General features: G+C 44.6%; 1 protein-coding gene across 6 annotated transcripts in view; it reads left to right on the top strand.

Moving 5' to 3' along the window:
* Nucleotides 1-24,628, top strand: part of LOC138284632 (SIN3-HDAC complex-associated factor-like) — a 68,210-nt gene extending 43,582 nt beyond the window's left edge. For all 6 annotated transcript variants that reach the window (XM_069223638.1, XM_069223639.1, XM_069223640.1 and 3 more), the window contains exon 6: nucleotides 19,941-24,628. In XM_069223638.1, coding sequence (XP_069079739.1) covers nucleotides 19,941-20,073 — 133 coding nt within the window. In that variant the 3' untranslated portion in view covers nucleotides 20,074-24,628. The remainder of the gene's footprint in view (nucleotides 1-19,940) is intronic.
* The last annotated feature ends 2,720 nt before the right edge of the window (nucleotides 24,629-27,348 follow it).

Consider the following 27,348-nt stretch of genomic DNA (forward strand, 5'->3'; position numbering starts at 1 on the left):
GGTGGAGATGCTAACACCTCTCCCAGGCAGGAATTGTCACACCTGGCGGTGAGCCTCAAAGGCTCACCTCCTTTGTGCCAACCCAGCAGGACACTCCAGCTAGTGGAGTTGCCCGCCCCCTCCGGCCCGGCCCCCACTTTTGGCGGCAAGGCCGGAGAAAATAATGAGAATAACAAGGAGGAGTCACTGGCCAGTCAGGACAGCCCCTAAGGTGTCCTGAGCTGAGGTGACTCTAACTTTTAGAAATCCTCCATCTTGCAGATGGAGGATTCCCCCAATAGGGTTAGGATTGTGACCCCCTCCCCTTGGGAGGAGGCACAAAGAGGGTGTACCCACCCTCAGGGCTAGTAGCCATTGGCTACTAACCCCCCAGACCTAAACACGCCCTTAAATTTAGTATTTAAGGGCTACCCTGAACCCTAGAAAATTAGATTCCTGCAACGACAAGAAGAAGGACTGCCTAGCTGAAAACCCCTGCAGAGGAAGACCAGAAGACGACAACTGCCTTGGCTCCAGAAACTCACCGGCCTGTCTCCTGCCTTCCAAAGATCCTGCTCCAGCGACGCCTTCCGAAGGGACCAGCGACCTCGACATCCTCTGAGGACTGCCCCTGCTTCGAAAAGACAAGAAACTCCCGAGGACAGCGGACCTGCTCCAAGAAAAGCTGCAACTTTGTTTCCAGCAACTTTAAAGATCCCTGCAAGCTCCCCGCAAGAAGCGTGAGACTTGCAACACTGCACCCGGCGACCCCGACTCGGCTGGTGGCGATCCAACACCTCAGGAGGGACCCCAGGACTACTCTAAGACTGTGAGTACAAAAACCTGTCCCCCCTGAGCCCCCACAGCGCCGCCTGCAGAGGGAATCCCGAGGCTTCCCCTGACCGCGACTCTTTGAACCTAAAGTCCCGACGCCTGGGAGAGACCCTGCACCCGCAGCCCCCAGGACCTGAAGGACCGGACTTTCACTGGAGGAGTGACCCCCAGGAGTCCCTCTCCCTCGCCCAAGTGGAGGTTTCCCCGAGGAATCCCCCCCTTGCCTGCCTGCAGCGCTGAAGAGATCCCGAGATCTCTCATAGACTAACATTGAAAACCCGACGCTTGTTCCTACACTGCACCCGGCCGCCCCCGCGCTGCTGAGGGTGAAATTTCTGTGTGGACTTGTGTCCCCCCCGGTGCCCTACAAAACCCCCCTGGTCTGCCCTCCGAAGACGCGGGTACTTACCTGCAAGCAGACCGGAACCGGGGCACCCCCTTCTCTCCATTCTAGCCTATGTGTTTTGGGCACCACTTTGAACTCTGCACCTGACCGGCCCTGAGCTGCTGGTGTGGTGACTTTGGGGTTGCTCTGAACCCCCAACGGTGGGCTACCTTGGACCAAGAACTGAACCCTGTAAGTGTCCTACTTACCTGGTAAAACTAACAAAAACTTACCTCCCCCAGGAACTGTGAAAATTGCACTAAGTGTCCACTTTTGAAACAGCTATTTGTCAATAACTTGAAAAGTATACATGCAATTTTGATGATTTGAAGTTCCTAAAGTACTTACCTGCAATACCTTTCGAATGAGATATTACATGTAGAATTTGAACCTGTGGTTCTTAAAATAAACTAAGAAAAGATATTTTTCTATATAAAAACCTATTGGCTGGATTTGTCTCTGAGTGTGTGTACCTCATTTATTGTCTATGTGTATGTACAACAAACGCTCAACACTACTCCTTGGATAAGCCTACTGCTCGACCACACTACCACAAAATAGAGCATTAGTATTATCTATTTTTACCACTATTTTACCTCTAAGGGGAACCCTTGGACTCTGTGCATGCTATTCCTTACTTTGAAATAGCACATACAGAGCCAACTTCCTACATTGGTGGATCAGCGGTGGGGTACAAGACTTTGCATTTGCTGGACTACTCAGCCAATACCTGATCACACGACAAATTCCAAAATTGTCATTAGAAATTGATTTTTGCAATTTGAAAAGTTTTCTAAATTCTTAAAAGACCTGCTAGGGCCTTGTGTTAGATCCTGTTTAGCATTTCTTTTAGAGTTTAAAAGTTTGGTAAAAGTTTGAATTAGATTCTAGAACCAGTTTTAGTTTCTTAAAAAGTATTCCAACTTTTAGAAGCATAATGTCTAGCACAGATGTGAATGTGGTGGAACTCGACACCACACCTTACCTCCATCTACAGATGAGAGAGCTAAGGTCACTCTGTAAACTAAAGAAAATAGCAATGGGCCCCAAACCTACCAAAGTACAGCTCCAGGAGCTTTTGGCAGAGTTTGAAAAGGCCAACCCCTCTGAGGATGGCAACTCAGAGGATGAAGATAGTGACTTGGAGGGAAATTCCCCCCCTCCAGTCCTACTTAGGGAGAGCAGGGCTTCTCAAGCCCTGACTCCACAAATAATAGTCAGAGATGCTGGCTCCCTCACAGGAGGGACCAACAACTCTGAAATCACTGAGGATAACCCCAGTGAAGAGGACATCCAGTTAGCCAGGATGGCCAAAAGATTGGCTTTGGAAAGACAGATCCTAGCCATAGAGAGGGAAAGACAAGAGATGGGCCTAGGACCCATCAATGGTGGCAGCAACATAAATAGGGTCAGAGATTCTCCTGACATGTTGAAAATCCCCAAAGGGATTGTAACTAAATATGAAGATGGTGATGACATCACCAAATGGTTCACAGCTTTTGAGAGGGCTTGTGTAACCAGAAAAGTGAACAGATCTCACTGGGGTGCTCTCCTTTGGGAAATGTTCACTGGAAAGTGTAGGGATAGACTCCTCACACTCTCTGGAAAAGATGCAGAATCTTATGACCTCATGAAGGGTACCCTGATTGAGGGCTTTGGATTCTCCACTGAGGAGTACAGGATTAGGTTCAGGGGGGCTCAAAAATCCTCGAGCCAGACCTGGGTTGACTTTGTTGACTACTCAGTGAAAACACTAGATGGTTGGATTCAAGGCAGTGGTGTAAATAATTATGATGGGCTGTACAATTTATTTGTGAAAGAACACCTGTTAAGTAATTGTTTCAATGATAAACTGCATCAGCATCTGGTAGACCTAGGACCAATTTCTCCCCAAGAATTGGGAAAGAAGGCGGACCATTGGGTCAAGACAAGGGTGTCCAAGACTTCAACAGGGGGTGACCAAAAGAAAGGGGTCACAAAGACTCCCCAGCAGAAGGGTGATGAGACAACCAAAACTAAAAATAGTAAAGAGTCTTCTACAGGCCCCCAAAAACCTGCACAGGAGGGTGGGCCCAGAGCCTCTCCACAAAACAATGGGTACAAGGGTAAAAACTTTGATCCCAAAAAGGCCTGGTGTCATAGCTGTAAACAGCATGGACACCAAACTGGAGACAAGGTCTGTCCCAAGAAAGGTTCCACTCCAAACTCCCATCCAGGTAACACTGGTATGGCTAGTCTCCAAGTGGGATCAACAGTGTGCCCAGAGCAAATCAGGGTCCACACTGAAGCTACTCTAGTTTCTGAGGGTGGGGTGGATTTAGCCACACTAGCTGTCTGGCCGCCTAACATGCAAAAATACAGACAGCAACTCTTAATTAATGGGACCAGAATAGAGGGCCTGAGGGATACAGGTGCCAGTGTCACCATGGTGACAGAGAAACTGGTTTCCCCTGGCCAATACCTGACTGGAAAAACTTACACAGTCACCAACGCTGACAATCAGAGAAAAGTACATCCCATGGCAATGGTTACTTTAGAATGGGGAGGGGTCAATGGCCTGAAACAGGTGGTGGTCTCCTCAAATATCCCAGTGGACTGTCTGCTTGGAAATGACCTGGAGTCCTCAGCATGGGCTGAGGTAGAGCTAAAAACCCATGCAGCAATGCTGGGTATCCCTGAACTGGTGTGTGTGAAAACAAGAGCACAGTGCAAGGCACAGGGTGAAAAAGTAGAGCTGGAGTCTGGAAAAATGGCCCAGCCTACCAAGAGAACAGGAAAGTCAGTTGGGAAACCAACTGCAACACAGCAAAAGAAAGGGAACCTCTCTTCTCAGGAAGAAGTTCTGCCCTCTGAGGGAACTGAGCCTTTGGAGCTTGAACCTTATCAGGTTGAGCTCTTAGGCCCAGGGGGACCCTCAAGGGAGGAGCTGTGTAAGGGACAAGAAACCTGTCCCTCTCTTGAAGGCCTTAGGCAGCAAGCTGCTGAAGAGTCCAAAGGCAAGAAAAATGGAACACATAGGGTCTATTGGGAAGATGGGCTCCTGTACACTGAGGCCAGAGACCCCAAACCTGGTGCCACTAGGAGAGTGGTAGTGCCTCAGCTGTTCAGGGAGTTCATCCTAACATTGGCCCATGACATTCCCCTTGCTGGACATTTGGGACAAACCAAGACGTGGGAGAGGTTAGTCAACCACTTCTACTGGCCCAATATGTCCAACATGGTTAAGGAGTTTTGCCTCTCCTGCCCCACCTGTCAAGCCAGTGGTAAGACAGGTGGGCATCCAAAGGCCCCCCTCATTCCACTTCCAGTGGTGGGGGTGCCCTTTGAAAGAGTGGGTGTGGACATAGTTGGTCCACTAGAACCTCCCACAGCCTCAGGAAATATGTATATCCTGGTAGTAGTGGATCATGCTACCAGGTATCCTGAAGCTATTCCCCTTAGGTCGACTACTGCCCCTGCAGTAGCCAAGGCCCTCATTGGTATCTTTACCAGAGTGGGTTTCCCTAAGGAGGTGGTGTCTGACAGAGGTACCAACTTCATGTCAGCATACCTAAAGCACATGTGGAATGAGTGTGGAGTGACTTATAAATTCACTACACCTTACCATCCACAAACTAATGGCTTAGTTGAGAGATTCAACAAGACATTAAAGGGCATGATCATGGGGCTCCCAGAAAAACTCAAAAGGAGATGGGATGTCCTCCTGCCATGTCTGCTTTTCGCTTACAGGGAGGTACCACAGAAGGGAGTAGGGTTCTCACCCTTTGAACTTCTGTTTGGTCATCCTGTAAGGGGACCACTTGCCCTTGTTAAAGAAGGCTGGGAGAGACCTCTCCATGAGCCTAAACAGGACATAGTGGACTATGTACTTGGCCTTCGCTCTAGAATGGCAGAGTACATGGAAAAGGCAACCAAAAACCTTGAGGCCAGCCAACAACTCCAGAAGTTTTGGTATGACCAAAAGGCTGCACTGGTTGAGTTCCAACCAGGGCAGAAAGTCTGGGTTCTGGAGCCTGTGGCTCCCAGGGCACTCCAGGACAAATGGAGTGGCCCTTACCCAGTGCTAGAGAGGAAGAGTCAGGTCACCTACCTGGTGGACCTGGGCACAAGCAGGAGCCCCAAGAGGGTGATCCATGTGAACCGCCTTAAGCTCTTCCATGACAGGGCTGATGTGAATCTGTTAATGGTAACAGATGAGGATCAGGAGGCAGAGAGTGAACCTCTCCCTGATCTTCTGTCATCAGACCCAAAAGATGGCACAGTAGATGGAGTGATCTACTCAGACACCCTCTCTGGCCAACAGCAGGCTGATTGTAGGAGAGTCCTACAACAGTTTCCTGAGCTTTTCTCCCTAACCCCTGGTCAGACACACCTGTGTACCCATGATGTGGACACAGGAGACAGCATGCCTGTCAAGAACAAAATCTTCAGACAGTCTGACCATGTTAAGGAAAGCATCAAGATGGAAGTCCACAAGATGCTGGAATTGGGAGTGATTGAGCGCTCTGACAGCCCCTGGGCTAGCCCAGTGGTCTTAGTCCCCAAACCTCACACCAAAGATGGAAAGAAAGAGATGAGGTTTTGTGTGGACTACAGAGGGCTCAACTCTGTCACCAAGACAGATGCCCATCCAATTCCAAGAGCTGATGAGCTCATTGACAAATTAGGTGCTGCCAAATTTCTAAGTACCTTTGACTTGACAGCAGGGTACTGGCAAATAAAAATGTCACCTGGAGCAAAAGAAAAGACAGCATTCTCCACACCTGATGGGCATTATCAGTTTACTGTTATGCCCTTTGGTTTAAAGAATGCCCCTGCCACCTTCCAAAGGTTGGTGAATCAAGTCCTTGCTGGCTTGGAGTCCTTTAGCACAGCTTATCTTGATGATATTGCTGTCTTTAGCTCCACCTGGCAGGATCACCTGGTCCACCTGAGGAAGGTTTTGAAGGCTCTGCAATCTGCAGGCCTCTCTATCAAGGCATCCAAATGCCAGATAGGGCAGGGAACTGTGGTTTACTTGGGACACCTTGTAGGTGGAGGCCAAGTTCAGCCACTCCAACCCAAGATCCAGACTATTCTGGACTGGGTAGCTCCAAAAACCCAGACTCAAGTCAGGGCATTCCTTGGCTTGACTGGGTACTACAGGAGGTTTGTGAAGGGATATGGATCCATTGTGACAGCCCTCACTGAGCTCACCTCCAAGAAAATGCCCAAGAAAGTGAACTGGACTGTGGACTGCCAACAGGCCTTTGACACCCTGAAACAAGCAATGTGCTCAGCACCAGTTCTCAAAGCTCCAGATTATTCTAAGCAGTTCATTGTGCAGACTGATGCCTCTGAACATGGGATAGGGGCAGTTTTGTCCCAAACAAATGATGATGGCCTTGACCAGCCTGTTGCTTTCATTAGCAGGAGGTTACTCCCCAGGGAGCAGCGTTGGAGTGCCATTGAGAGGGAGGCCTTTGCTGTGGTTTGGTCCCTGAAGAAGCTGAGACCATACCTCTTTGGGACTCACTTCCTAGTTCAAACTGACCACAGACCTCTCAAATGGCTGATGCAAATGAAAGGTGAAAATCCTAAACTGTTGAGGTGGTCCATCTCCCTACAGGGAATGGACTTTATAGTGGAACACAGACCTGGGACTGCCCATGCCAATGCAGATGGCCTTTCCAGGTTCTTCCACTTAGAAAATGAAGACTCTCTTGGGAAAGGTTAGTCTCATCCTCTTTCGTTTGGGGGGGGGTTGTGTAAGGAAATGCCTCCTTGGCATGGTTGCCCCCTGACTTTTTGCCTTTGCTGATGCTATGTTTACAATTGAAAGTGTGCTGAGGCCTGCTAACCAGGCCCCAGCACCAGTGTTCTTTCCCTAACCTGTACTTTTGTATCCACAATTGGCAGACCCTGGCATCCAGATAAGTCCCTTGTAACTGGTACTTCTAGTACCAAGGGCCCTGATGCCAAGGAAGGTCTCTAAGGGCTGCAGCATGTCTTATGCCACCCTGGAGACCTCTCACTCAGCACAGACACACTGCTTGCCAGCTTGTGTGTGCTAGTGAGGACAAAACGAGTAAGTCGACATGGCACTCCCCTCAGGGTGCCATGCCAGCCTCTCACTGCCTATGCAGTATAGGTAAGACACCCCTCTAGCAGGCCTTACAGCCCTAAGGCAGGGTGCACTATACCATAGGTGAGGGTACCAGTGCATGAGCATGGTACCCCTACAGTGTCTAAATAAAACCTTAGACATTGTAAGTGCAGGGTAGCCATAAGAGTATATGGTCTGGGAGTCTGTCAAACACGAACTCCACAGCACCATAATGGCTACACTGAAAACTGGGAAGTTTGGTATCAAACTTCTCAGCACAATAAATGCACACTGATGCCAGTGTACATTTTATTGTAAAATACACCACAGAGGGCACCTTAGAGGTGCCCCCTGAAACTTAACCGACTATCTGTGTAGGCTGACTAGTTTTAGCAGCCTGCCACAAACCGAGACATGTTGCTGGCCCCATGGGGAGAGTGCCTTTGTCACTCTGAGGCCAGTAACAAAGCCTGCACTGGGTGGAGATGCTAACACCTCTCCCAGGCAGGAATTGTCACACCTGGCGGTGAGCCTCAAAGGCTCACCTCCTTTGTGCCAACCCAGCAGGACACTCCAGCTAGTGGAGTTGCCCGCCCCCTCCGGCCCGGCCCCCACTTTTGGCGGCAAGGCCGGAGAAAATAATGAGAATAACAAGGAGGAGTCACTGGCCAGTCAGGACAGCCCCTAAGGTGTCCTGAGCTGAGGTGACTCTAACTTTTAGAAATCCTCCATCTTGCAGATGGAGGATTCCCCCAATAGGGTTAGGATTGTGACCCCCTCCCCTTGGGAGGAGGCACAAAGAGGGTGTACCCACCCTCAGGGCTAGTAGCCATTGGCTACTAACCCCCCAGACCTAAACACGCCCTTAAATTTAGTATTTAAGGGCTACCCTGAACCCTAGAAAATTAGATTCCTGCAACGACAAGAAGAAGGACTGCCTAGCTGAAAACCCCTGCAGAGGAAGACCAGAAGACGACAACTGCCTTGGCTCCAGAAACTCACCGGCCTGTCTCCTGCCTTCCAAAGATCCTGCTCCAGCGACGCCTTCCGAAGGGACCAGCGACCTCGACATCCTCTGAGGACTGCCCCTGCTTCGAAAAGACAAGAAACTCCCGAGGACAGCGGACCTGCTCCAAGAAAAGCTGCAACTTTGTTTCCAGCAACTTTAAAGATCCCTGCAAGCTCCCCGCAAGAAGCGTGAGACTTGCAACACTGCACCCGGCGACCCCGACTCGGCTGGTGGCGATCCAACACCTCAGGAGGGACCCCAGGACTACTCTAAGACTGTGAGTACAAAAACCTGTCCCCCCTGAGCCCCCACAGCGCCGCCTGCAGAGGGAATCCCGAGGCTTCCCCTGACCGCGACTCTTTGAACCTAAAGTCCCGACGCCTGGGAGAGACCCTGCACCCGCAGCCCCCAGGACCTGAAGGACCGGACTTTCACTGGAGGAGTGACCCCCAGGAGTCCCTCTCCCTCGCCCAAGTGGAGGTTTCCCCGAGGAATCCCCCCCTTGCCTGCCTGCAGCGCTGAAGAGATCCCGAGATCTCTCATAGACTAACATTGAAAACCCGACGCTTGTTCCTACACTGCACCCGGCCGCCCCCGCGCTGCTGAGGGTGAAATTTCTGTGTGGACTTGTGTCCCCCCCGGTGCCCTACAAAACCCCCCTGGTCTGCCCTCCGAAGACGCGGGTACTTACCTGCAAGCAGACCGGAACCGGGGCACCCCCTTCTCTCCATTCTAGCCTATGTGTTTTGGGCACCACTTTGAACTCTGCACCTGACCGGCCCTGAGCTGCTGGTGTGGTGACTTTGGGGTTGCTCTGAACCCCCAACGGTGGGCTACCTTGGACCAAGAACTGAACCCTGTAAGTGTCCTACTTACCTGGTAAAACTAACAAAAACTTACCTCCCCCAGGAACTGTGAAAATTGCACTAAGTGTCCACTTTTGAAACAGCTATTTGTCAATAACTTGAAAAGTATACATGCAATTTTGATGATTTGAAGTTCCTAAAGTACTTACCTGCAATACCTTTCGAATGAGATATTACATGTAGAATTTGAACCTGTGGTTCTTAAAATAAACTAAGAAAAGATATTTTTCTATATAAAAACCTATTGGCTGGATTTGTCTCTGAGTGTGTGTACCTCATTTATTGTCTATGTGTATGTACAACAAACGCTCAACACTACTCCTTGGATAAGCCTACTGCTCGACCACACTACCACAAAATAGAGCATTAGTATTATCTATTTTTACCACTATTTTACCTCTAAGGGGAACCCTTGGACTCTGTGCATGCTATTCCTTACTTTGAAATAGCACATACAGAGCCAACTTCCTACACTCACGTCGTGAAGAAGCTTGCAGAGGTGTTCCCACGCAGAAAGACCGCAAACAAGCCTTGCTAGCGGCAAGGGTCGCGGTTAGGGTTTTTGGATGCTGCTGTGGCCCAGGAGGGACCAGGATGTCGCCACTTGGATGAGGAGACAGAGGGGGCGCCCAGCAAGTCAGGGAGCCCTCACAGAAGCAGGCACTACGAAGAGGAGTGAACCGGAGCTCACCTGAAGACACAAAAGGGAGTCCCGTGACGCCGGAGGACAACTCAGGAGGTTGTGCACTGCAGGTTAGAGTGTCTGGGACCCAGGCTTGGCTGTGCACGAAGGAAATCCTGGAAGAGTGCACAGGAGCCGGAGCTGCTGCAAATCACGCGGTACCCAGCAATGCAGTCTAGTGTGGGGTGGCAAGGACTTACCTCCACCAAACTTGGACTAAAGAGTCACTGGACTGTGGGAGTCACTTGGACAGAGTTGCTGAGTTCCAGGGACCACGCACGTCGTGCTGAGAGGGGACCCAGAGGACCAGTGATGCAGTCTTTTGTTGCCTGCGGTTGCAGGGGGAAGATTCCGTCAACCCACTGGAGATTTCTTCAGAGCTCCTAGTGCAGAGAGGAGGCAGGCTACCCCCACAGCATGCACCACCAGGAAAAGTCAAAGGCGGCAGGATCAGCGATCCAAGGTTGCAGTAGTAGTCTTTGCTACTTTGTTGTGGTTTTGCAGGCGTCCTGAGCAGTCAGCGGTCGATCCTTTCGCAGAAGGTGAAGAGAGAGATGCAGAGGAACTCTGAGCTCTTGCATTCGTTATCTAAAGAATTCCCCAAAGCAGAGACCCTAAATAGCCAGAAAAGGAGGTTTGGCTACCTAGGAAGGAGAGTAGGCTAGTAACACAGGTAAGAGCCTATCGGAAGGAGTCTCTGACGTCACCTGCTGGCACTGGCCACTCAGAGCAGTCCAGTGTGCCAGCAGCACCTCTGTTTCCAAGATGGCAGAGGTCTGGAGCACACTGGAGGAGCTCTGGGCACCTCCCCTGGGAGGTGCAGGTCAGGAGAGTGGTCACTCCCCTTTCCTTTGTCCAGTTTCGCGCCAGAGCAGGGCTGGGGGATCCCTGAACCGGTGTAGACTGGCTTATGCAGAGATGGGCACCATCTGTGCCCATCAAAGCATTTCCAGAGGCTGGGGGAGGCTACTCCTCCCCAGCCCTGACACCTTTTTCCAAAGGGAGAGGGTGTAACACCCTCTCTGAGGAAGTCCTTTGTTCGGCCTTCCTGGGCCAAGCCTGGCTGGACCCCAGGAGGGCAGAAACCTGTCTGAGGGGTTGGCAGCAGCAGCAGCAGCTGCAGTGAAACCCCGGGAAAGGTAGTTTGGCAGTACCCGGGTCTGTGCTAGAGACTCAGGGATCATGGTATTGTCTCCCCAATGCCAGAATGGCATTGGGGTGACAATTCCATGATCTTAGACATGTTACATGGCCATGTTCGGAGTTACCATTGTGACGCTATACATAGGTAGTGACCTATGTATAGTGCACGCGTGTAATGGTGTCCCCGCACTCGCAAAGTCCGGGGAATTTGCCCTGAACGATGTGGGGGCACCTTGGCTAGTGCCAGGGTGCCCACACACTAAGTAACTTAGCACCCAACCTTTACTAGGTAAAGGTTAGACATATAGGTGACTTGTAAGTTACTTAAGTGCAGTGGTAAATGGCTGTGAAATAACGTGGACGTTATTTCACTCAGGCTGCAGTGGCAGGCCTGTGTAAGAATTGTCAGAGCTCCCTATGGGTGGCAAAAGAAATGCTGCAGCCCATAGGGATCTCCTGGAACCCCAATACCCTGGGTACCTCGGTACCATATACTAGGGAATTATAAGGGTGTTCCAGTATGCCAATGTGAATTGGTGAAATTGGTCACTAGCCTGTTAGTGACAATTTGGAAAGCAGAGAGAGCATAACCACTGAGGTTCTGGTTAGCAGAGCCTCAGTGAGACAGTTAGGCATCACACAGGGAACACATACAGGGCACACTTATGAGCACTGGGGACCTGGCTGGCAGGGTCCCAGTGACATACACTAAAGCAACATATATACAGTGAAATATGGGGGTAACATGCCAGGCAAGATGGTACTTTCCTACACCATTTTCCCCCTGCTGATCTTGTTTTGGGTGAGTAGAATAGCCCTACGGGTCCCTCTGTGAAGATGAGTGTTGAGGCTTTGGCAGATCCGATTTTTGCACATGAAGTGGCTGAGGTGTTGGATCATTTCTTTGAAGAGAATTGAAGTAGTACAAATGTCAGGGCCTCGAAATGGGACACTAAGAAGGTGGTGCTGTGGGAGAGTGCATGAAGATGTGTGGTGTACAACAGCAGTTGTCTAAGTCACTAGATGACCCGGAGAAGAGACTTGGGATGGTTTTTTTGGGGGGTGAGGGGAGGGAGAATGGGTGGTTATGGTTTCACAGCAGCTGGCTGAATGAAAGGACTGTAGGCAAGAGCTGATGGAAACGTGGGAGTGATTGGATAAGTTTGCACTAGTTATAGGCAGCTCTGCCACATGGAAGGGGATAAAGCTAGTAGACTTCTTGCCACGAGTAGGTAATGGTTTTGATCTGAGCTTTGAAGATTGTGAAGTCCCTGGGGTGTGATGCTGATCTATACCAGTGGGTGCTGGTTCCTGATCTATACCAGTGAGAGCTGGTTCCCTGACTGATCGTTACCTGCATCTATGCGTGAGGCACTGTTTTTATCTTACCAAAACCAACAAAGGATGTTAGCTGTGACTTCCCATCACCCCCTGTCGATGCTAAATGTCAATGTCAAAATCCTTACTGAAATTTTTGTGTCTAGGGGCCAGATATGTACCAAAGGGTTTTACCCATTCTGTGTCTATGGGGAAAATGTGTTTGTACATATGGCCCTAGATTGTTAAAGTACTTGCTGCAGTTGGCACATGAGGACCAGTGTGGCTTTATTCCACACAGGAACACCGCTTGCAACTTAAGAAGACTGTTGCTGGTTATGCACGCTCCTATATTGGTCGGAAGAACACTATGCCTTGGTCTTTCTTGATACAGAGTAATCTTTTGACTGTCGGGCTTTTTATGGCACATCTTACGTAAAGTCTGCATTTGGGAGTGCTATATAAAATGAGTGCAGTTATTGTACAGTGGCCCGCTAGCACATTAATGCGTAGGCAGGACAGTGTATCTGTGCTTCTCTTTGCATATGGGAGAGCTAGGCTGGGCTGCCTATTTGCCCAGCCCCCCAATTGTTGCTTGTGATGGAGCTTCTGGCCTGTCGGCTACACTCTGTGCTGCAGGGGTGGGGTGTACAGGTAGGAGAGACCACTTGCATGGTCTCCCTATATGTGGATGATGCCTTGATATACCTGTGGCAGCCAGTGCACACAGTCTCTATTATGCTGGCTGTCTTGTCTGAATTTGACGAAGTTTCAGTTTAGATTTGGTAGGATTGACACTCAACCCTGTTTCCAGTGAGGGAGCTGGCAGAGAAACTGGTGCAAGATCTTCCTCTTGAACCTCGCCAGGGTGCTGAAGGGGCTCGGACCCACAGTAAAGTTTTGCAACACCCTCCAGTTGTCCTTGATGGGGAAAGCTGGCATTAGTGAAAATGATAGTATTGCCATGCTGCCTGTGCGTTTTCCAGGGGTCCATGTATGAGATTCCCTGTGAGTATTTTGTAGAACTTGATAAACTGGTGCTCGAGCTACTGTGGGCCTTGGGGGAGGAAAAGGGCCAGCTTAGCGACTCAAGTGCCCGTGGCGGAAGGGGGTTTTGAATTACTTTGCCTGGATCTTTACTACAACATGCAGTGCACTGGTTTGACAAAAGGGAGAATTGGGATCAACACTTGTTGCAGGGAACTTGCAATGGAGTTCCCTTACTAGAGCTGTTGATGCAGGGGTTGAAGTTCTGGAGATTAGACGGTTTGTGGTCGGACAGGTATGCAGAGCCTTGGAGAGGGTTGCTTGTTAGGACGGGCATGGGGCCCTTTTTTTCCCCCTGATATGAGTATCTGGACGCTACGTCCATTTGTGCTCATTGCCCGGTCGATGTCAGGAGACAGCTGGGCGGGAGAGTGTGGCACCTTATGTGATTTATTACCCCAGGGATAGATTTATCCCTTTGGCTGACTCGTTTACCTTAGAGATGGGACAGTTACTGCAGTTTGCCAAAATAACCATGACGGCACACTGGATATGGTCCTCTTGTCCTGACGTTCCTCCGGAATCTCTCTGTGAACATGGCTGGTGAGGTTGGAAATTAATCTTGCAAATTTATAGAGTGCTACAGGATAATCTTGCCTCTAGGTGCTTTGCCAGTGCATGACCGGTGGTATGAGATTCTAGGGGCTCCTCTTTCATCTAAAGTGGCCAGGGTACTGGTGACATTGGGGGATGAAGCTATGGTCCCTTGTTTAAGGATCTGGGTTTTAGGAATATTTATTTTGTTTACGCTCTTGTGGGTCCCTAACCTCACCTCATACAATGAGATGTGTTCTCTCCTTTGGGCGGTTGGTGTCCATGTTATTTATCAGATGGATCAGACTGGGGTGGGTGGAGGGGATTTTTTTTTTTTTTTTTTTTTTTTTTTTATTATCCCTGAACTGATAATGTTGTTCTAAATGGCAAAGTACAAAAAAAATGTTTTTTTTAAAAAGGGTGCCTCGGAGGACACCGCAGGCGTTTGCACCTGTAGTGCACAAATTCTGTCATCTAGTGGTTGGGTCTGGATGTTTTTGGTGTGGCCCACCACGGGTATCAATGTGTGGGCTCATTTAACTCCTTATTAAGTTGACTAGAAGCCCAAATTGCCCCATATATGACCTCCGTCTTGGATTCTTTTTTCCTGCTATTTGGTCCGGAGATGTATGTGCAGAGTTCTAGAGCATGCAGAAGATTTTGTTGACAAATTTGGCAACAACTTTGAAGATTCAGAAGAGGTCTAACGTTTCCGGGGTACAAGCTTTAGAAAGTTGAGCGTTGACTGGGTATGAAAATGTGTACGAGTATGGATGTAGTCTCAAAGGCTGTATTTTGACACACACTTTAAATTCTGCCCTTACTGTAACAAAACTTTCACTTAAAATGATGAACACTCAGTGGCTTTATTGTGGTTCCAAATAGACCATATGTCAGAACTTTAATGCCTGTTTGTGAATAAGTCTTTGGCCTAAAAGACAAAGGGAGAACTGGGCAAAATTTGATGTGCCTCAATCAGAGTTAAAAATACAGAGTAAGCAAATGTCAAGATATGAGCTCTTTGTCAGGAGATGAGCTCTTTTGGAGGCCAAAAAAAGTATTTTAGAGGAAGCTTGAGGAAAAGATCACTCCAGTATGACCTCCCCCTCAAAATCATATCTTCAGAAATTATCAAGGAACACAATAAAATATCTGGGGGAAAAAAAAAAGTCCCTAAGACTAAAGACCATAGGTCTACAGTTCCAACCTCAATAGACAATAGCAAACTGAGTAAAGAAGGGTTGTTATTGTTTTTTTTAATTTTTTTTTTTAAATCCAATCCGAACATAAAAGAGAAGATTAAATATAGAAAAACGCTCAACATCAAAGGAACAAAATGTTGAAGTGGTTCATCAGCGAGCCTTCTAGATCTAAAGGGAATGCTATCGGAAAGGAGTCTCATTGCATGATAAATTCTGATTTGACCTCTGAGCACTGTCAAATCCAAAAGCAAAGAACATCCATTTAGACATTACTTTAGAAAACTACCCAGTCTGGAAAGTAAAAGGAGAACATTACGGACTCTACCACTGAGCATATAATAGAGTTAGTAAACCTAAAAAGAGAGCTACGACTCTATCAAAAACTACTATCCCAGAATCAGATGAAGTTACTGAGCTTAGAATATTTTTTTAAAGCTCTCAGATGTACAGTTTGACATACAGGAGGTGGGAGATACCTCGCTGGAACAAACTGAGCTTTAGCCAAATAGACCATTTGGCATGTCCTCCAAAAGAGATTCCGCTTTATCTCTAGATCATTAAAAGGGTTTTAGACACCTTGTGGTTCAGCTGGATTTGGAGCAAGAGGATGCTACCCCTATTTTGGAAATCTTAAGTCCTCAACATTCAGAGCTTTGCTACTTAACCTGTTTCCAACAATTTTTTAAGGTAAGGAGATATTTCTTAAGCTGCCATCGCAAGAGAGATGGCACCTTTAATTACAGTTGACGCTAGAAAGAGCACTAGCAATAGGTCTTTCTCCTGACAAAGATAATAAAACAATGAAGCTGAGAAAATAGGTTGAAAAGTCATCAGCAACTAAGTGGCACAAAGCCAATCCAAATGTGCTCCCAGAGTTTCAAAAAAGAGAGAAAGTGATTGGTGAATGTGGGAAGAATATTTTTAGTACATGCTTAATAGATGGCATTAGATGCATCTGGTATAGTGAATAGACATCAGGTACAGTCCTTTGCATACATGCTTGTCTCCATTTTCATAACTAAAGTTCAAGCCAAAATCAAACTATGCCCTTTATTTGGGGAAGATATTTTGGGATCTAGTTTTATCAGTCCGTGAGCAGATCCAAAAGGCCAATGACTGGGTCAAGTCTGTGATCCTTTACTGATGAGAGGATCCTTTAAAATGGGAGGTCTTTGGATAGAAGAGGTTGGAGAAGACTGCTTTCTGCAGCTACCTTTTACATGCATCTGCAAAGGGCTTCCTTCATCAACCAGGGTCATGGCAGCTGTCTTCCCAGCAATAGCAAATCTTTTGAGAAAATGGCAAAGATGAGAGGCCAGTTCTCTAGGAGGTTCAGTGACCTCAAATGACTTTAAGTCTGCCCTCTTAACATCAATCTCCAGTGGGTGGCTGTTTACAACATTTTTCCCCCCAAAAAAGGAAGAAGAGAAGAGCAGATAAATGGGTCTTACAGCTGTTGTAATGAGGGGTTAAAGAAACTCCACACAAGTCGATCTCAAAGGTCCAGATCACAATAGTTAAAATCTTGCAACAAGAGGTACAAGAACTACTCTAGAGAAGCAGTGGAAAAAGGCACCACTAGAAAAAAAACAAGCACCATATGTTTATTCAAGTATACTTCCTGTTCCCAAAAAGACTTTAACTCCATTAGAAGAATATTGGACCTATGCTTTTCGACAGATTCATCAACGCACAAGTTCCAAATAGCTCTTCAAGGGGTGATTTTGTGTTCTAGAACAGAATAATTTTCGAGCAGGGTTATGTATTTTCAGGTCCTGATGCCGATCAGCACACACAAAATGAGGTTTGCGATGAGACATTTTTCCCCATTCAGAGTTCTAGTTATGGCATAAAATCTGCAAAAAGTGTCGCCCAAAGACATTGCCGTTATAGCACATATAAGGCATCTAAAAATGGGTAAACCCAAATTATTTTGTGAAATGTAAACACCTTTAGACAGCGGCAGATAACCTTTCTTTTCGGGTTCCTAATCACCACACAAATTGTCACTGACTGTAGAGAAAGACAAAGACATTTCTGTATAACAACACAAGACACCTCACTCAATTGCCAAGCCAGCCATGATAATAATTGCATTGCAAAACTTGATTTGCTGTTTACCAGACATCTCAATCTCTGCATGGGAGAAACGCAATGCAGTGTTTGGGGGTGACTGCATCATGTAGTCAACTTTTTCCACAGTCAGTGGTCACAAACTCTGGTGTAATGGGACGTGTCTAGCTGTGTCATCAGCAAGGTGTAAGTCAATTTTTAATTGAGGTGCACCACAAATAATGAAGTCTGCATCTTGTTAGGTATTAGAGAACATGTGCAAAAATGAAAGAAAAAAAAAAAAACAATTTCTTAATATGTCCTTCAGGCACCACTAAGGCTCCCAGGACCTCAGGGATGGCACTGGGTGGTTGGTCCAGTTCCCTACCTGTTGCAGCTGGTCATTCCAGCAAAAATACCTCTTGCAGCTTTTGATGTCCCTGTAATAACACAGGAGGTCACCCGACTGACCCCTTGAGTTCCCTCCTTTGTTCTGGGTAAAAGTAAGAGCTGGTCCAGCCCTCTGGGTCTCTTGTGGGTCTCAAACAGCAGATGAATTCCTAATATTCCACAGGTCCAGAAAGTTTGGACTACCTGTCTGGTCCATTTTTGTTCATTTGAGTAGTCGGTGGACAGGGGTGTTTCCTGAACACTCCCTAACCAATGAGGAAAAGGTTTCCAGGGGCAACCCTACCCACTTTTGAAACTCATCCGGTTTGCTTTAGTGGAATCTGGCAGAGAATGTATTGTCCTGCTCTGGGAACATCTTCACACCTCGTTCATGTCAGTCACTGGCAGGGGTACCTGCTGGCGGGCTAATGCAAGTTAGCCGATAGGGGCTTCAAGCGGGGAAAATGGTAACTCTAAACATTTCTCCTAAATATTTATTAAAATCTATTTGCACAATTGATTTGGATTTTTTACTAAATATTAAAAGTGGTAGTTGAATAATTTCTCTAGCTTGTTCCAAACCCAAGATATAAAACGTAATATATTAATCTGCACTCTAGATCTCTCCATAGAACAGCCAAGGCCTTCCACAGTGAAAATAGGTTTTGGGAGCCTGTCATCATAGAGACATGTCATTACATTTCTGCGTGCCACACTTTTAAATACCATGCACCTTTCCTTGTGGGCTACAAGGCCTTCATGGGGTGACTTTTTATTGTTTAAAAGAATGGGGTTTTCCTTGTCAAAAGGGGAATTTTTGCAGGTTGGGGTTCAGGTTTCAACTGCAGCAATAAGGCTACAATGTTGGGTCTGAAGCCATGTTTTCCTTTATCACACTCATAGTACAATAAGTGCTACAGTCCACAAGTGATATTTAACTTTTCATGCCATGTGTGTAGCTTCTACACAGTAAACTATGGCCTTACAGGAGAGTTAAATATGCCATTCGAGGATAAGCCAATTGTTACATGTTTTAGTGGTCAGAGTGCAGGCTTTAACAGTGGGAAAACATGCTAGATTGTCCAGAAGGTCAAAGTAGTAATGAGAACAATGTTTGTGAAGATTCGTCCATTGCTATTCTTCTTTTTGCTTTTGTTAGTGTTTGGTGCTGATTGTTTTAATGTAGAGACGACTATAACTGTACGTATAGCTTACAATTTTTGAGATGTTGAGTGATGAGGCCAAGGGTAGTAGTTGAATAGCACTGGGGATAAGAAGTGGGCCCTTGTGGAACAATTTACCCTAGCTTAGAAGTGTCTGCTAATTAAATATCTTGATTCTTTGACCTTTGTTCTCCTGTCATGACATGGACCATTAAAAGACTGTGCCTTTAATACCCATTTTTTCTTATAGCTTGTATAGTAGGGTAGACTGATTAACTATTTCAGATCCAGCTGACTGGTCCAGGAGTATTGAATGCCAGGGTTCAGTAGAGTGCTAAATGTAGAGCATCACTATCTGTCAGATGATAGATTCCTTGTTGCATCCATTCCTGAACCATTATTGACCATCATCCAGTAGGTTATTGTATTTGAAAGCAGTGTGGTGACAGAGTAAATAAGTGACACATTGGCAAGGAATGGTAGAGTTAAAAATGGGTGAAAGTTAATCATTTTCTTGTTTGCCTGTTTTCCTAAGCAGTGGACTTCACCTATTTTGAGAGAGTTTGGGACTTTGCCTGGAAGTAATGTTCACTTAAGTTTGGTCAGTAAGGGGTGATAGTGATGGATTTCCTTTAAGGTTCTAGAGTTAATGGGAACAGAGTTGTGAAGAAAGACCACTCTGAAATTAATGGCTGAGTAATGCCATACACATGCATGGAAAAGGCTTGTGAGCAATTGGCCGCATGTTCAGTTTTCCTTGTCAAAGTCGGCCACACAGCCAGAGTGTTTCGGGCTTTCAGTTGTGATTAGTTATTTAGACCTAGATAAAGCTAAATGTATAGGGTGTGTTCAAGACGATTTTTTTTTTTTTTTTTTATGTAATATTTCTTATGTAAGACTATCTTAATGTTAAGTTTTTGCTTTGGGGCTCTGGTGGCTGACCACACTGCCCAGTACCTTCTCATAATCAGGAATTCTTACTCTGCAGTCCTTTGTTAGTCTTTAGAAAAACTAACCTCCAAAAATTCATCTGTGTCTTTACAGCCCATGACGTTGCCTGGGAACTGAGTGTGGCTGTGTTTGAGGCCATTAGTGCTTCCCTTTAAATCCTTTCATGGATTTACATGTTTTTCTTGTTTTGCATTTTATTTCCAAAACTGAACTGCTGGTAGCGACCTACTCATGTTCCCTGGTTGTACAAAGCTGCTGCACAGTTCCCATTCCAACATCTAGTCTTTCTTTTTATATCTAGGCAGAAAGTTTGCTGCGGCATTGTCTACAAAGGCAGGTTTGGGGAAGTTCTGATTGATCCTCGTCTCTTTAAACCATGCTGCAGTAGAAAGAAAGAATCTCAAGACCTCGACCAGTCGCACACCTCAAGCTGAAATTGGAGACCCTGGAACTCTTTCAAATCTGGATGTAGCCGATAGTTGTCAGGGCATTCCTGATTCCAATATCCATGTCCCCAGTGGAGGACGCTGAATCATTGTATATTGTAAATTATCTATTCCACAGCTCCTGATTTATTTACCTGGACCAATTTTGTAGACCGTTTTCAGTGTCCTGTGTTTTCGTGTTTAGTAAAACACAATGTCTTCTATGTATATGTGAAGTAATTATTTTTATTATTAACTGCCCACTCAGTGTATTTTTTTTGTTTGTTTGTTTTTATAAAGCTGAGAGAGAATTTTGATACTGATGCATTTATAGGCTTTGATTTTTTAGGAAGATGCATGTACAAGTTCCTTAATGTATTTGTGTAATTAAAGTGGACACTTCCCCCTTTTTTAAAAAAATTTTGTTGTTGTTATTATTATTATTATATAAAATGTAGCTAGAAATTTCTCATATCGGAAAATTGACATTAAGTTCAAAATGTGTCATTTGAGTCTGAAGGCACAGCTCTGTATGTTTCCATAGCCCATATTTTAGATCATCTGCCTGACTTGGAACTCTTCTAATGTTCAACATTACCCAAAAACATTACGGAAGGTGTTGCAGCAAACTGATTTAGTTCTGTGTACAAGGTGAGGCTGTGAATATCTTATATTGAGCCCGTGTTTTTTTTTTTCATTTTTTTTCATTTAACTATAACTTACTATCCCTTGATAAATACATGGGATCACAAATCCCATTCTCAAATTGCCTTATGTACTCCTGTGCTAGTGGGTTGTTACTTTGCCCATCCTTGAAAATTAACTTCTTTGTAAGCACAATCTTTGCAGGACTTGCAGATCTATTGACGCACTGTACATCTATTGAGGTTAGTGTAATTACACCCTTGTGTGTTTACCTCTTACGTGATAGAAGTCGAGTTACTGTAATGCACAGCTTTGTAATGATTAGACAAAGTCTACTACCTTGAAAGAAAATGTTTCAGCAAGGTAAATTGCACACGTTGTCTTTTTATTTAGTTTTTTGTCCCTCTCTACATTACCCCTTCCCATCATTGGTATATTTGAGGAAAGAGCTATTTGTGTATACCTATATTATTATTATTATTTTTTTTTCCTTGTAATGTGCTTAAGTTTCACACCAGTCTCATGCCTGCCTTTCTTGGTGCTTGCAGTGGTGCAGCCACTTGGGGTCTTGATATTTAAAACTGATTTACAGTAACAAGATGATGTAAAGTTCCTGTTCTGGCAAATTGAGCTCCTGCCTTGTTAAGGCAGCAATGGTGCGTGGAACTTAAGGCTAAAAGAAAAAAGTAAGGACTTGGAGCATGTGCTATGCTATATAGTTGTTGCCATATCTTGGGTATTGACTGCTACACACTGAGGTTTCTAGTGCAAAATGAAGGTGAAACTTATTTCTACCAAATCTGTGCTGCTGAACGGATCTGTTTTGCAGCATTGAATTGCTTTGGTATTATTTTTTGTACATTATTTTTGTGGCTGGGAATGAAACATTTGTTTGCTTTCTTACATTAATATATTTTTCTGTCAAGTGTTAATACTCTCGATGCTCAGCGGGGTAACATTGCATTTCTGCATTTGTCTACTTACTACAATGATTTAGTGATGAAACTTTTACAAAGATGGGAATATAACACTAGCATTTAAGACCACATTTGTCCCTTCTTCAGTAGATACAGAGGTGTTTAAGAAATAGAGCTGCATCAAATGACCAGAGCATAATGTTGTTACATCAAAAGTCCGAGCATGTCCTTCTCCAGCAGTGGCATTTACAATATACATCTGCAATTTCCAGATGTAAGACTTATTTCTAATGTTCGACTTGTGGCTTGTACTTGGTTATCAGAATAACATTGAAAGTTGCAATCCATCTCAGTATGGTCAGTGTAAGTGAAAGAATAATTTACAAATTATTGAATGAAAGCAGACCGCCACATTTTTTCCTAGCTCAATCGGCATGTAGGTTGGTGTCAGTGAAGTAAGACATCCTATAATTGTTCTTAAAAAAGAAAAATGCAGGACTTTCCAGGGTTAAAAAGATTAGACCACTTTAGATTTTGCTATAGTGACTTTTAAATTGCATGCCGCTTTCTAGCCTGGTGTTATTAGTATTTTCCTACTTCCGTTATTTAACCTCTTTTGAAAGTGTATGCAGTGTGTTTTAAAGCTACCTTTCTGTAGTAGAGCAAAGATATCATGCAGTGTGTGTGTTGCACTAGCACAGGAAATAGACTTTACTTTAGAAATTAGTTCTTTTTTTATCATAGGTTCCTTGGCTTGAAAATAGTTACACTGCGTATCGTGCTTTAGGAATATAAAAACACATACGTGGTCACATAGCATAGTAAATTGACATTAAGCTTTAATGTACCTTTTTCATTTTCAGTTTCAATGGATTTTAGAACCATACATCCTTTAAAATGAGAGAAGATATGCAACCCTGTGTATCGCGCAATCTACTTCATTTTACCAAACAGAAAATAAATGAAATTCAAGACAAAACCTAAATTTGAAAAATTGCAATTATTCAAATAGGTTTGGACTAGAAAGCAGTAATGGACCAAATCCTTGGCATACAGAAATTAAATCATTCAAACGTTTATCTTTGGCATCAACTTAGATTCCACAATACCGTAGTGTATCATGATAGGAGAACACCCAAAAAACCCTGATGTGTTTTTCATTGTCTAAATACTCCTTTTTGAATAAATGTCTGATTACTCTTCTGTTGCTAAGGGTTTAATTTACCACCCTTCCAAAATTTCGCTTTATAGATCATTGTTTCTACTAAATTTGTTTTTGCCTTTGTGTTGTCTGAAGAAGGGCCTGGTGTGTTCTTGAAGGCCAGTGTGCCTTATCCCTCTGTGGTCTTTTGGTCAGTCCTATAGAGTTGCCTTGCCAAAAGCACATACTGACATGGTGATGCAAATTTAGCTTCTGTGGAGTGTGAAATGCAAATACATGCGTTGGTGTCATATTGAAAGGGAACTGAGAAGTATTGGGAAGGGTGCAAGAAAAAAGGCAAGTATTTTTGTGTGGTGCCTTTGCTGATGCCTTTTACCTTGCTATTGTTTGAAGCATTTGCATCTTTAGGAATGGTTATGTATAATCCCCAAAATATCTACCTCCATCTGAGCAAATAAAGTAGTATGCAAAATTATCTAGCTATTGCTTGCCATAAACTGGTACAAGACTATACTGTGATTTGAAATGGAGACACAATTTCATTTTTGATCTTTATAGCAGGAGGAACTGTAGCGTTTACTTTGAACCTACTGCCATTGAGATGTTTTTTGGGGCATTAAAAGGCAGCTACGTTTTGGTAATATCTTTCTAAACCTGTGTTTCTCTCAGTGCAAACCATTTTTATGTCTCTTTTAATTGAGTGGAAAAGAAAATATGCTTTTTTTTTTTTTTTTTTGCACGCTTTGTTACAGCCCTTCAGCAAAGTGTTAGTAGAATTTGAGCGTGTGCGTTGTGTATAAATAAGCACATTCTCACCTTTCTTGCGGTTTAGGTGGACTACCCATCAGATGCTCTGTACATGCCCACATATTTTGCTTACACATTCATTTTGTACTGAACACCATTGGTAAAGAGCACGTGGGAGGAAATGTGTTGATGTTTCCCATCCTTTGACTGACTATTGAAGTGCGTGCTGTTTTTGCCATTTTACATGCTTGCGTTAATGTTTCATTATAATTGCAAACAAATACAAGACAGCCTTGATTAGTCCAGTTGGCAATCATGCACCTTTTTATGTAAAGAAATGTGTACCAAAAAATGAATTGTATAAGTCATTGAAAATTCAGCAGTTTTGTTATCTGTTGAATATTTTTGTAAGCAGCTTGATGTTCCATTTCCCTTCACTGGAGATAGATATATATCTATATATATATATATATATATAATGTAGCCTGTTCTTTGATAATTATTGCAGACTTTCAACAGAATTATTTCATTACAGTGTGGTGGATCTTGTGGTTTAGCACACACTACCCAACTAGTAAAATGGCAATGAACTCTCAGGATTGTGTTAAGGTTGCCCCATATCTGGCAGTGAGGGCAGCCTTTGGAGCTATAAGCGTCTCCCATTTATTTGTGTTTAAGAGAAAATGGATTGCATGTGTTTGACAAGCTTTGAGTGCCTACTTGAAGGGCTGTGCTAAAGTTTGTAGTAATTCTTGTACTATTGACCATCTTGGTATAAGAATAAACTGTTCGCTATATATAATATACACACACTCTCAAGGCATGCATTCCTTTAGAAGTCTTCCATTTGAGAAAGGAGAATGCCAAAAAGTTATTTTGTAATTATGTATCAGTTTGACTTCATGTATTATGATGAATTGTTGTTATTCATGCCCTTGATTAACTCGATGTACATATCACCAGGAATCAATATTACAGCGTGTTGCAAATTTCTATATTTTTCTACACTTGGAAAAGAAGAAATGTTTGAAAATACTGTCATCACTTTATGTAACTGTACTACTTTTTATATCCAATAAACAAAACTTTTCTATGTAGTGTGGTGTTTATGTAGACCCACCAAACGCTCCATTCAAGATCTGTTTCATTATGTTATGCAATTAAACATTGCCTTATTGGAGCTCCACCATTATTCTTATGGCTTTCCCAATATCTTTCTTTTTAAGGCACTTTGTATTTTTTTTTTAAATGATATTTATGATTGTTTATTTTTTTTCTATTTTTCTTTGTAGGAAGCTAACCACATTAAGCAAATAGAATATTTTAGAGGCAACACTTACTGAAAGTCTTATAATGTTTTTTCAAATTTGTTTTGTAATGGAAAAAGGTGGTTTGCAAGGAGGCAGTAAGACTGACTTATCACAGAGATACTGTCTTGTCGACTCTGGAGTTAGGATCCTTGAAGCCTGGGCTTGCACTGCTTTATTCGCTATTTTTCTTTAAAGTTTAGTCAGTTAAAAACCACACCATTCTACATTTAGTGTAGACCCCACAGCTCAAAGGTTTTGCTGCAGATTTACTCTTAGATGTGTCTTCACTATTAAGTCCCTGTCCTTTTGAAAAAAGTTTAAGAAGCTCCACTTGCTCCCTCTGTCTTATAGCTCCATAGGAGGCACTCCAAGAATGTCCTTGTTGGCAAATCTCAAAGCCACTTAAAAGTTGGAGAAAGAATCCATATCTAACATGAGGAACACTTGGGAATCTTCTGCAGGATAACCACCTACTGAAAAGCCTAATTTGGCTCCCCATTCATATGTTGTCAATGCACATTTGATACCCCTACCTGCAAAAAGCCACTAAAATGGAACAAAAGTATAATTGCCCCTGTTCAAAGTCCATCTTTAGAGGTATGATGGCGAAAGGTTTACTGGTGCCGAAGAAGCATAGACCTACTGTGTTCCCTGTCAAGATCAGTTGTGGCACGTTTCACAGCAAAAATTAACTGTTAAAGGACTGTTCATAGGGTGAACCCCCACAGTGACTGGCTTCGGCAAGGAAGTGCCCAACTGTGACTACACAATGGCCTAGAAAAGTGCTGAAAATAACATGATTGTTGGCTTTTGTAAGTGATGGCTATGTGCCAAAGTTAAGACCACTTTCTCCAAATGCTCAGTCCACCGTATCCAATCAATACCACCTGGAGAAACTGACTGGTTAATTGTGGTATCTGTAGCAAAAACAGGCAATTGCATGAGTTTCTAAGCCTCACGAGTAAAGGCATCCACTAGCAGTATTTCCTGTTATGGTTAAAAAAAAAAAAAGTGCAGACAAACATCAACCCAATTCTTTAAAGCAGGGAAAAAAATGAGAGGAAAAACAATTTTCCTAGGTTTCATTAGACTATACGTACATTAATAAATGGCTTTAATTTTCACAAGCAAGTTTGACCACTCATTGTTCAAAGTAAAGCATATCAGTCTAAGGGGTGCACGGGGAGCATTCTCTAAACGCATTTCAATAAAGAAGCTGCAAGCACATTCATTCATTGACCAGCTCAGTTTCTTCCCTAATCAGTTTAAGTGATCATTATTATCTGAAGATCGGATTATGGGAAGAAATAGTTAGCCTTGCTGGGTTGAAGAAACGGGGCAATTTAAAAAAATATATATATTTTATTTTTGCCCTATTGGCTCCCTTTCTTACGTATGGCCTACAAATAGTTGTAGCTGTCTCACAAGACTCTTGCAATAAAAAAAAAATATATATATATATATATATATATGTTCAATGGCATGTGTACCTGCAGATACACATGCTGTGCATTATCCTGCCATCTAGTGTTGGGCTCGGAGTGTTACAAGTTGTTTTACTTCGAAGAAGTCTTTTTGAGTCACAAGACCGATGGACTCCTCCCTTTCAGCTCCATTGCGCATGGGCGTCAACTCCATCTTAGATTGTTTTCTTTCCGCCATCGGGTTCGGACGTGTTCCTCTTCGCTCCGGATTTCGGTTCGGAAAAATTAGTTAACTATTGGAAAATTTGACTGTATTGTTTGCGCTCTGTACCGGGTTAGTGATAGCACATAGACACCAAAGACAGAAGCGCTCCGGCGGCCCTTCGGGGCTTCCACTCCTCGGCGTGGCCTGGTCGGCCCGACTGCGTCCATCTTCAAACCTCATGGACCGGACCCCCCTTCCGCCACGCAAAGTATCCTTATACAGACCAATACTTGGTCTGTAATCTGTGTTTGTCTCCCGAACACAAAGAGGATAGTTGCGAGGCCTGTTGGGCTTTTCGATCCAAGAAAACACTGCGAGATTAAAGAGCTCGAAGACTCCAGATGGCGTCGACACCGACCGGGCACATCGACGTCAAAGAAGAGGAGAGATTCTCCATTCGAGATTCGGACTAGTCAGAGAGTGAACAGCCAAAGACCCAGCAAACCGTGAGTAAACCAGCCACGGCAAAAACTCACTCCAAAATAATGAAGGCCAAGGGGACGCCACCGCCAACAGGCCATGGCTTAACCCGAAAATACGGTGACCAAACATCGGCACCGAAAAAGGCCTTCCAGCAGCCGAAGACATCCGACTCCGGTCGCGATACCGGCTCTGACCAAACTCGACACCAAGAGTTTGGCACCCCGAAAGTCAAAAAGGTTTCCTCGGAGCCAAAAAAGACTGTCAAAGACTTCGGTGCGGAAACATGTGGCCTCGGAGCCAAAACCAGGCTCCTATACAGAAGAACAAGGCCTTTCAACTCAATTACAAGGTCACAGATTTGAACAAGAACTGGGCATGGGATAGCCAGACC

The sequence above is a fragment of the Pleurodeles waltl genome, chromosome 3_1 (genome assembly GCF_031143425.1).
Source record: "Pleurodeles waltl isolate 20211129_DDA chromosome 3_1, aPleWal1.hap1.20221129, whole genome shotgun sequence".
NCBI lineage: Eukaryota > Metazoa > Chordata > Amphibia > Caudata > Salamandridae > Pleurodeles > Pleurodeles waltl.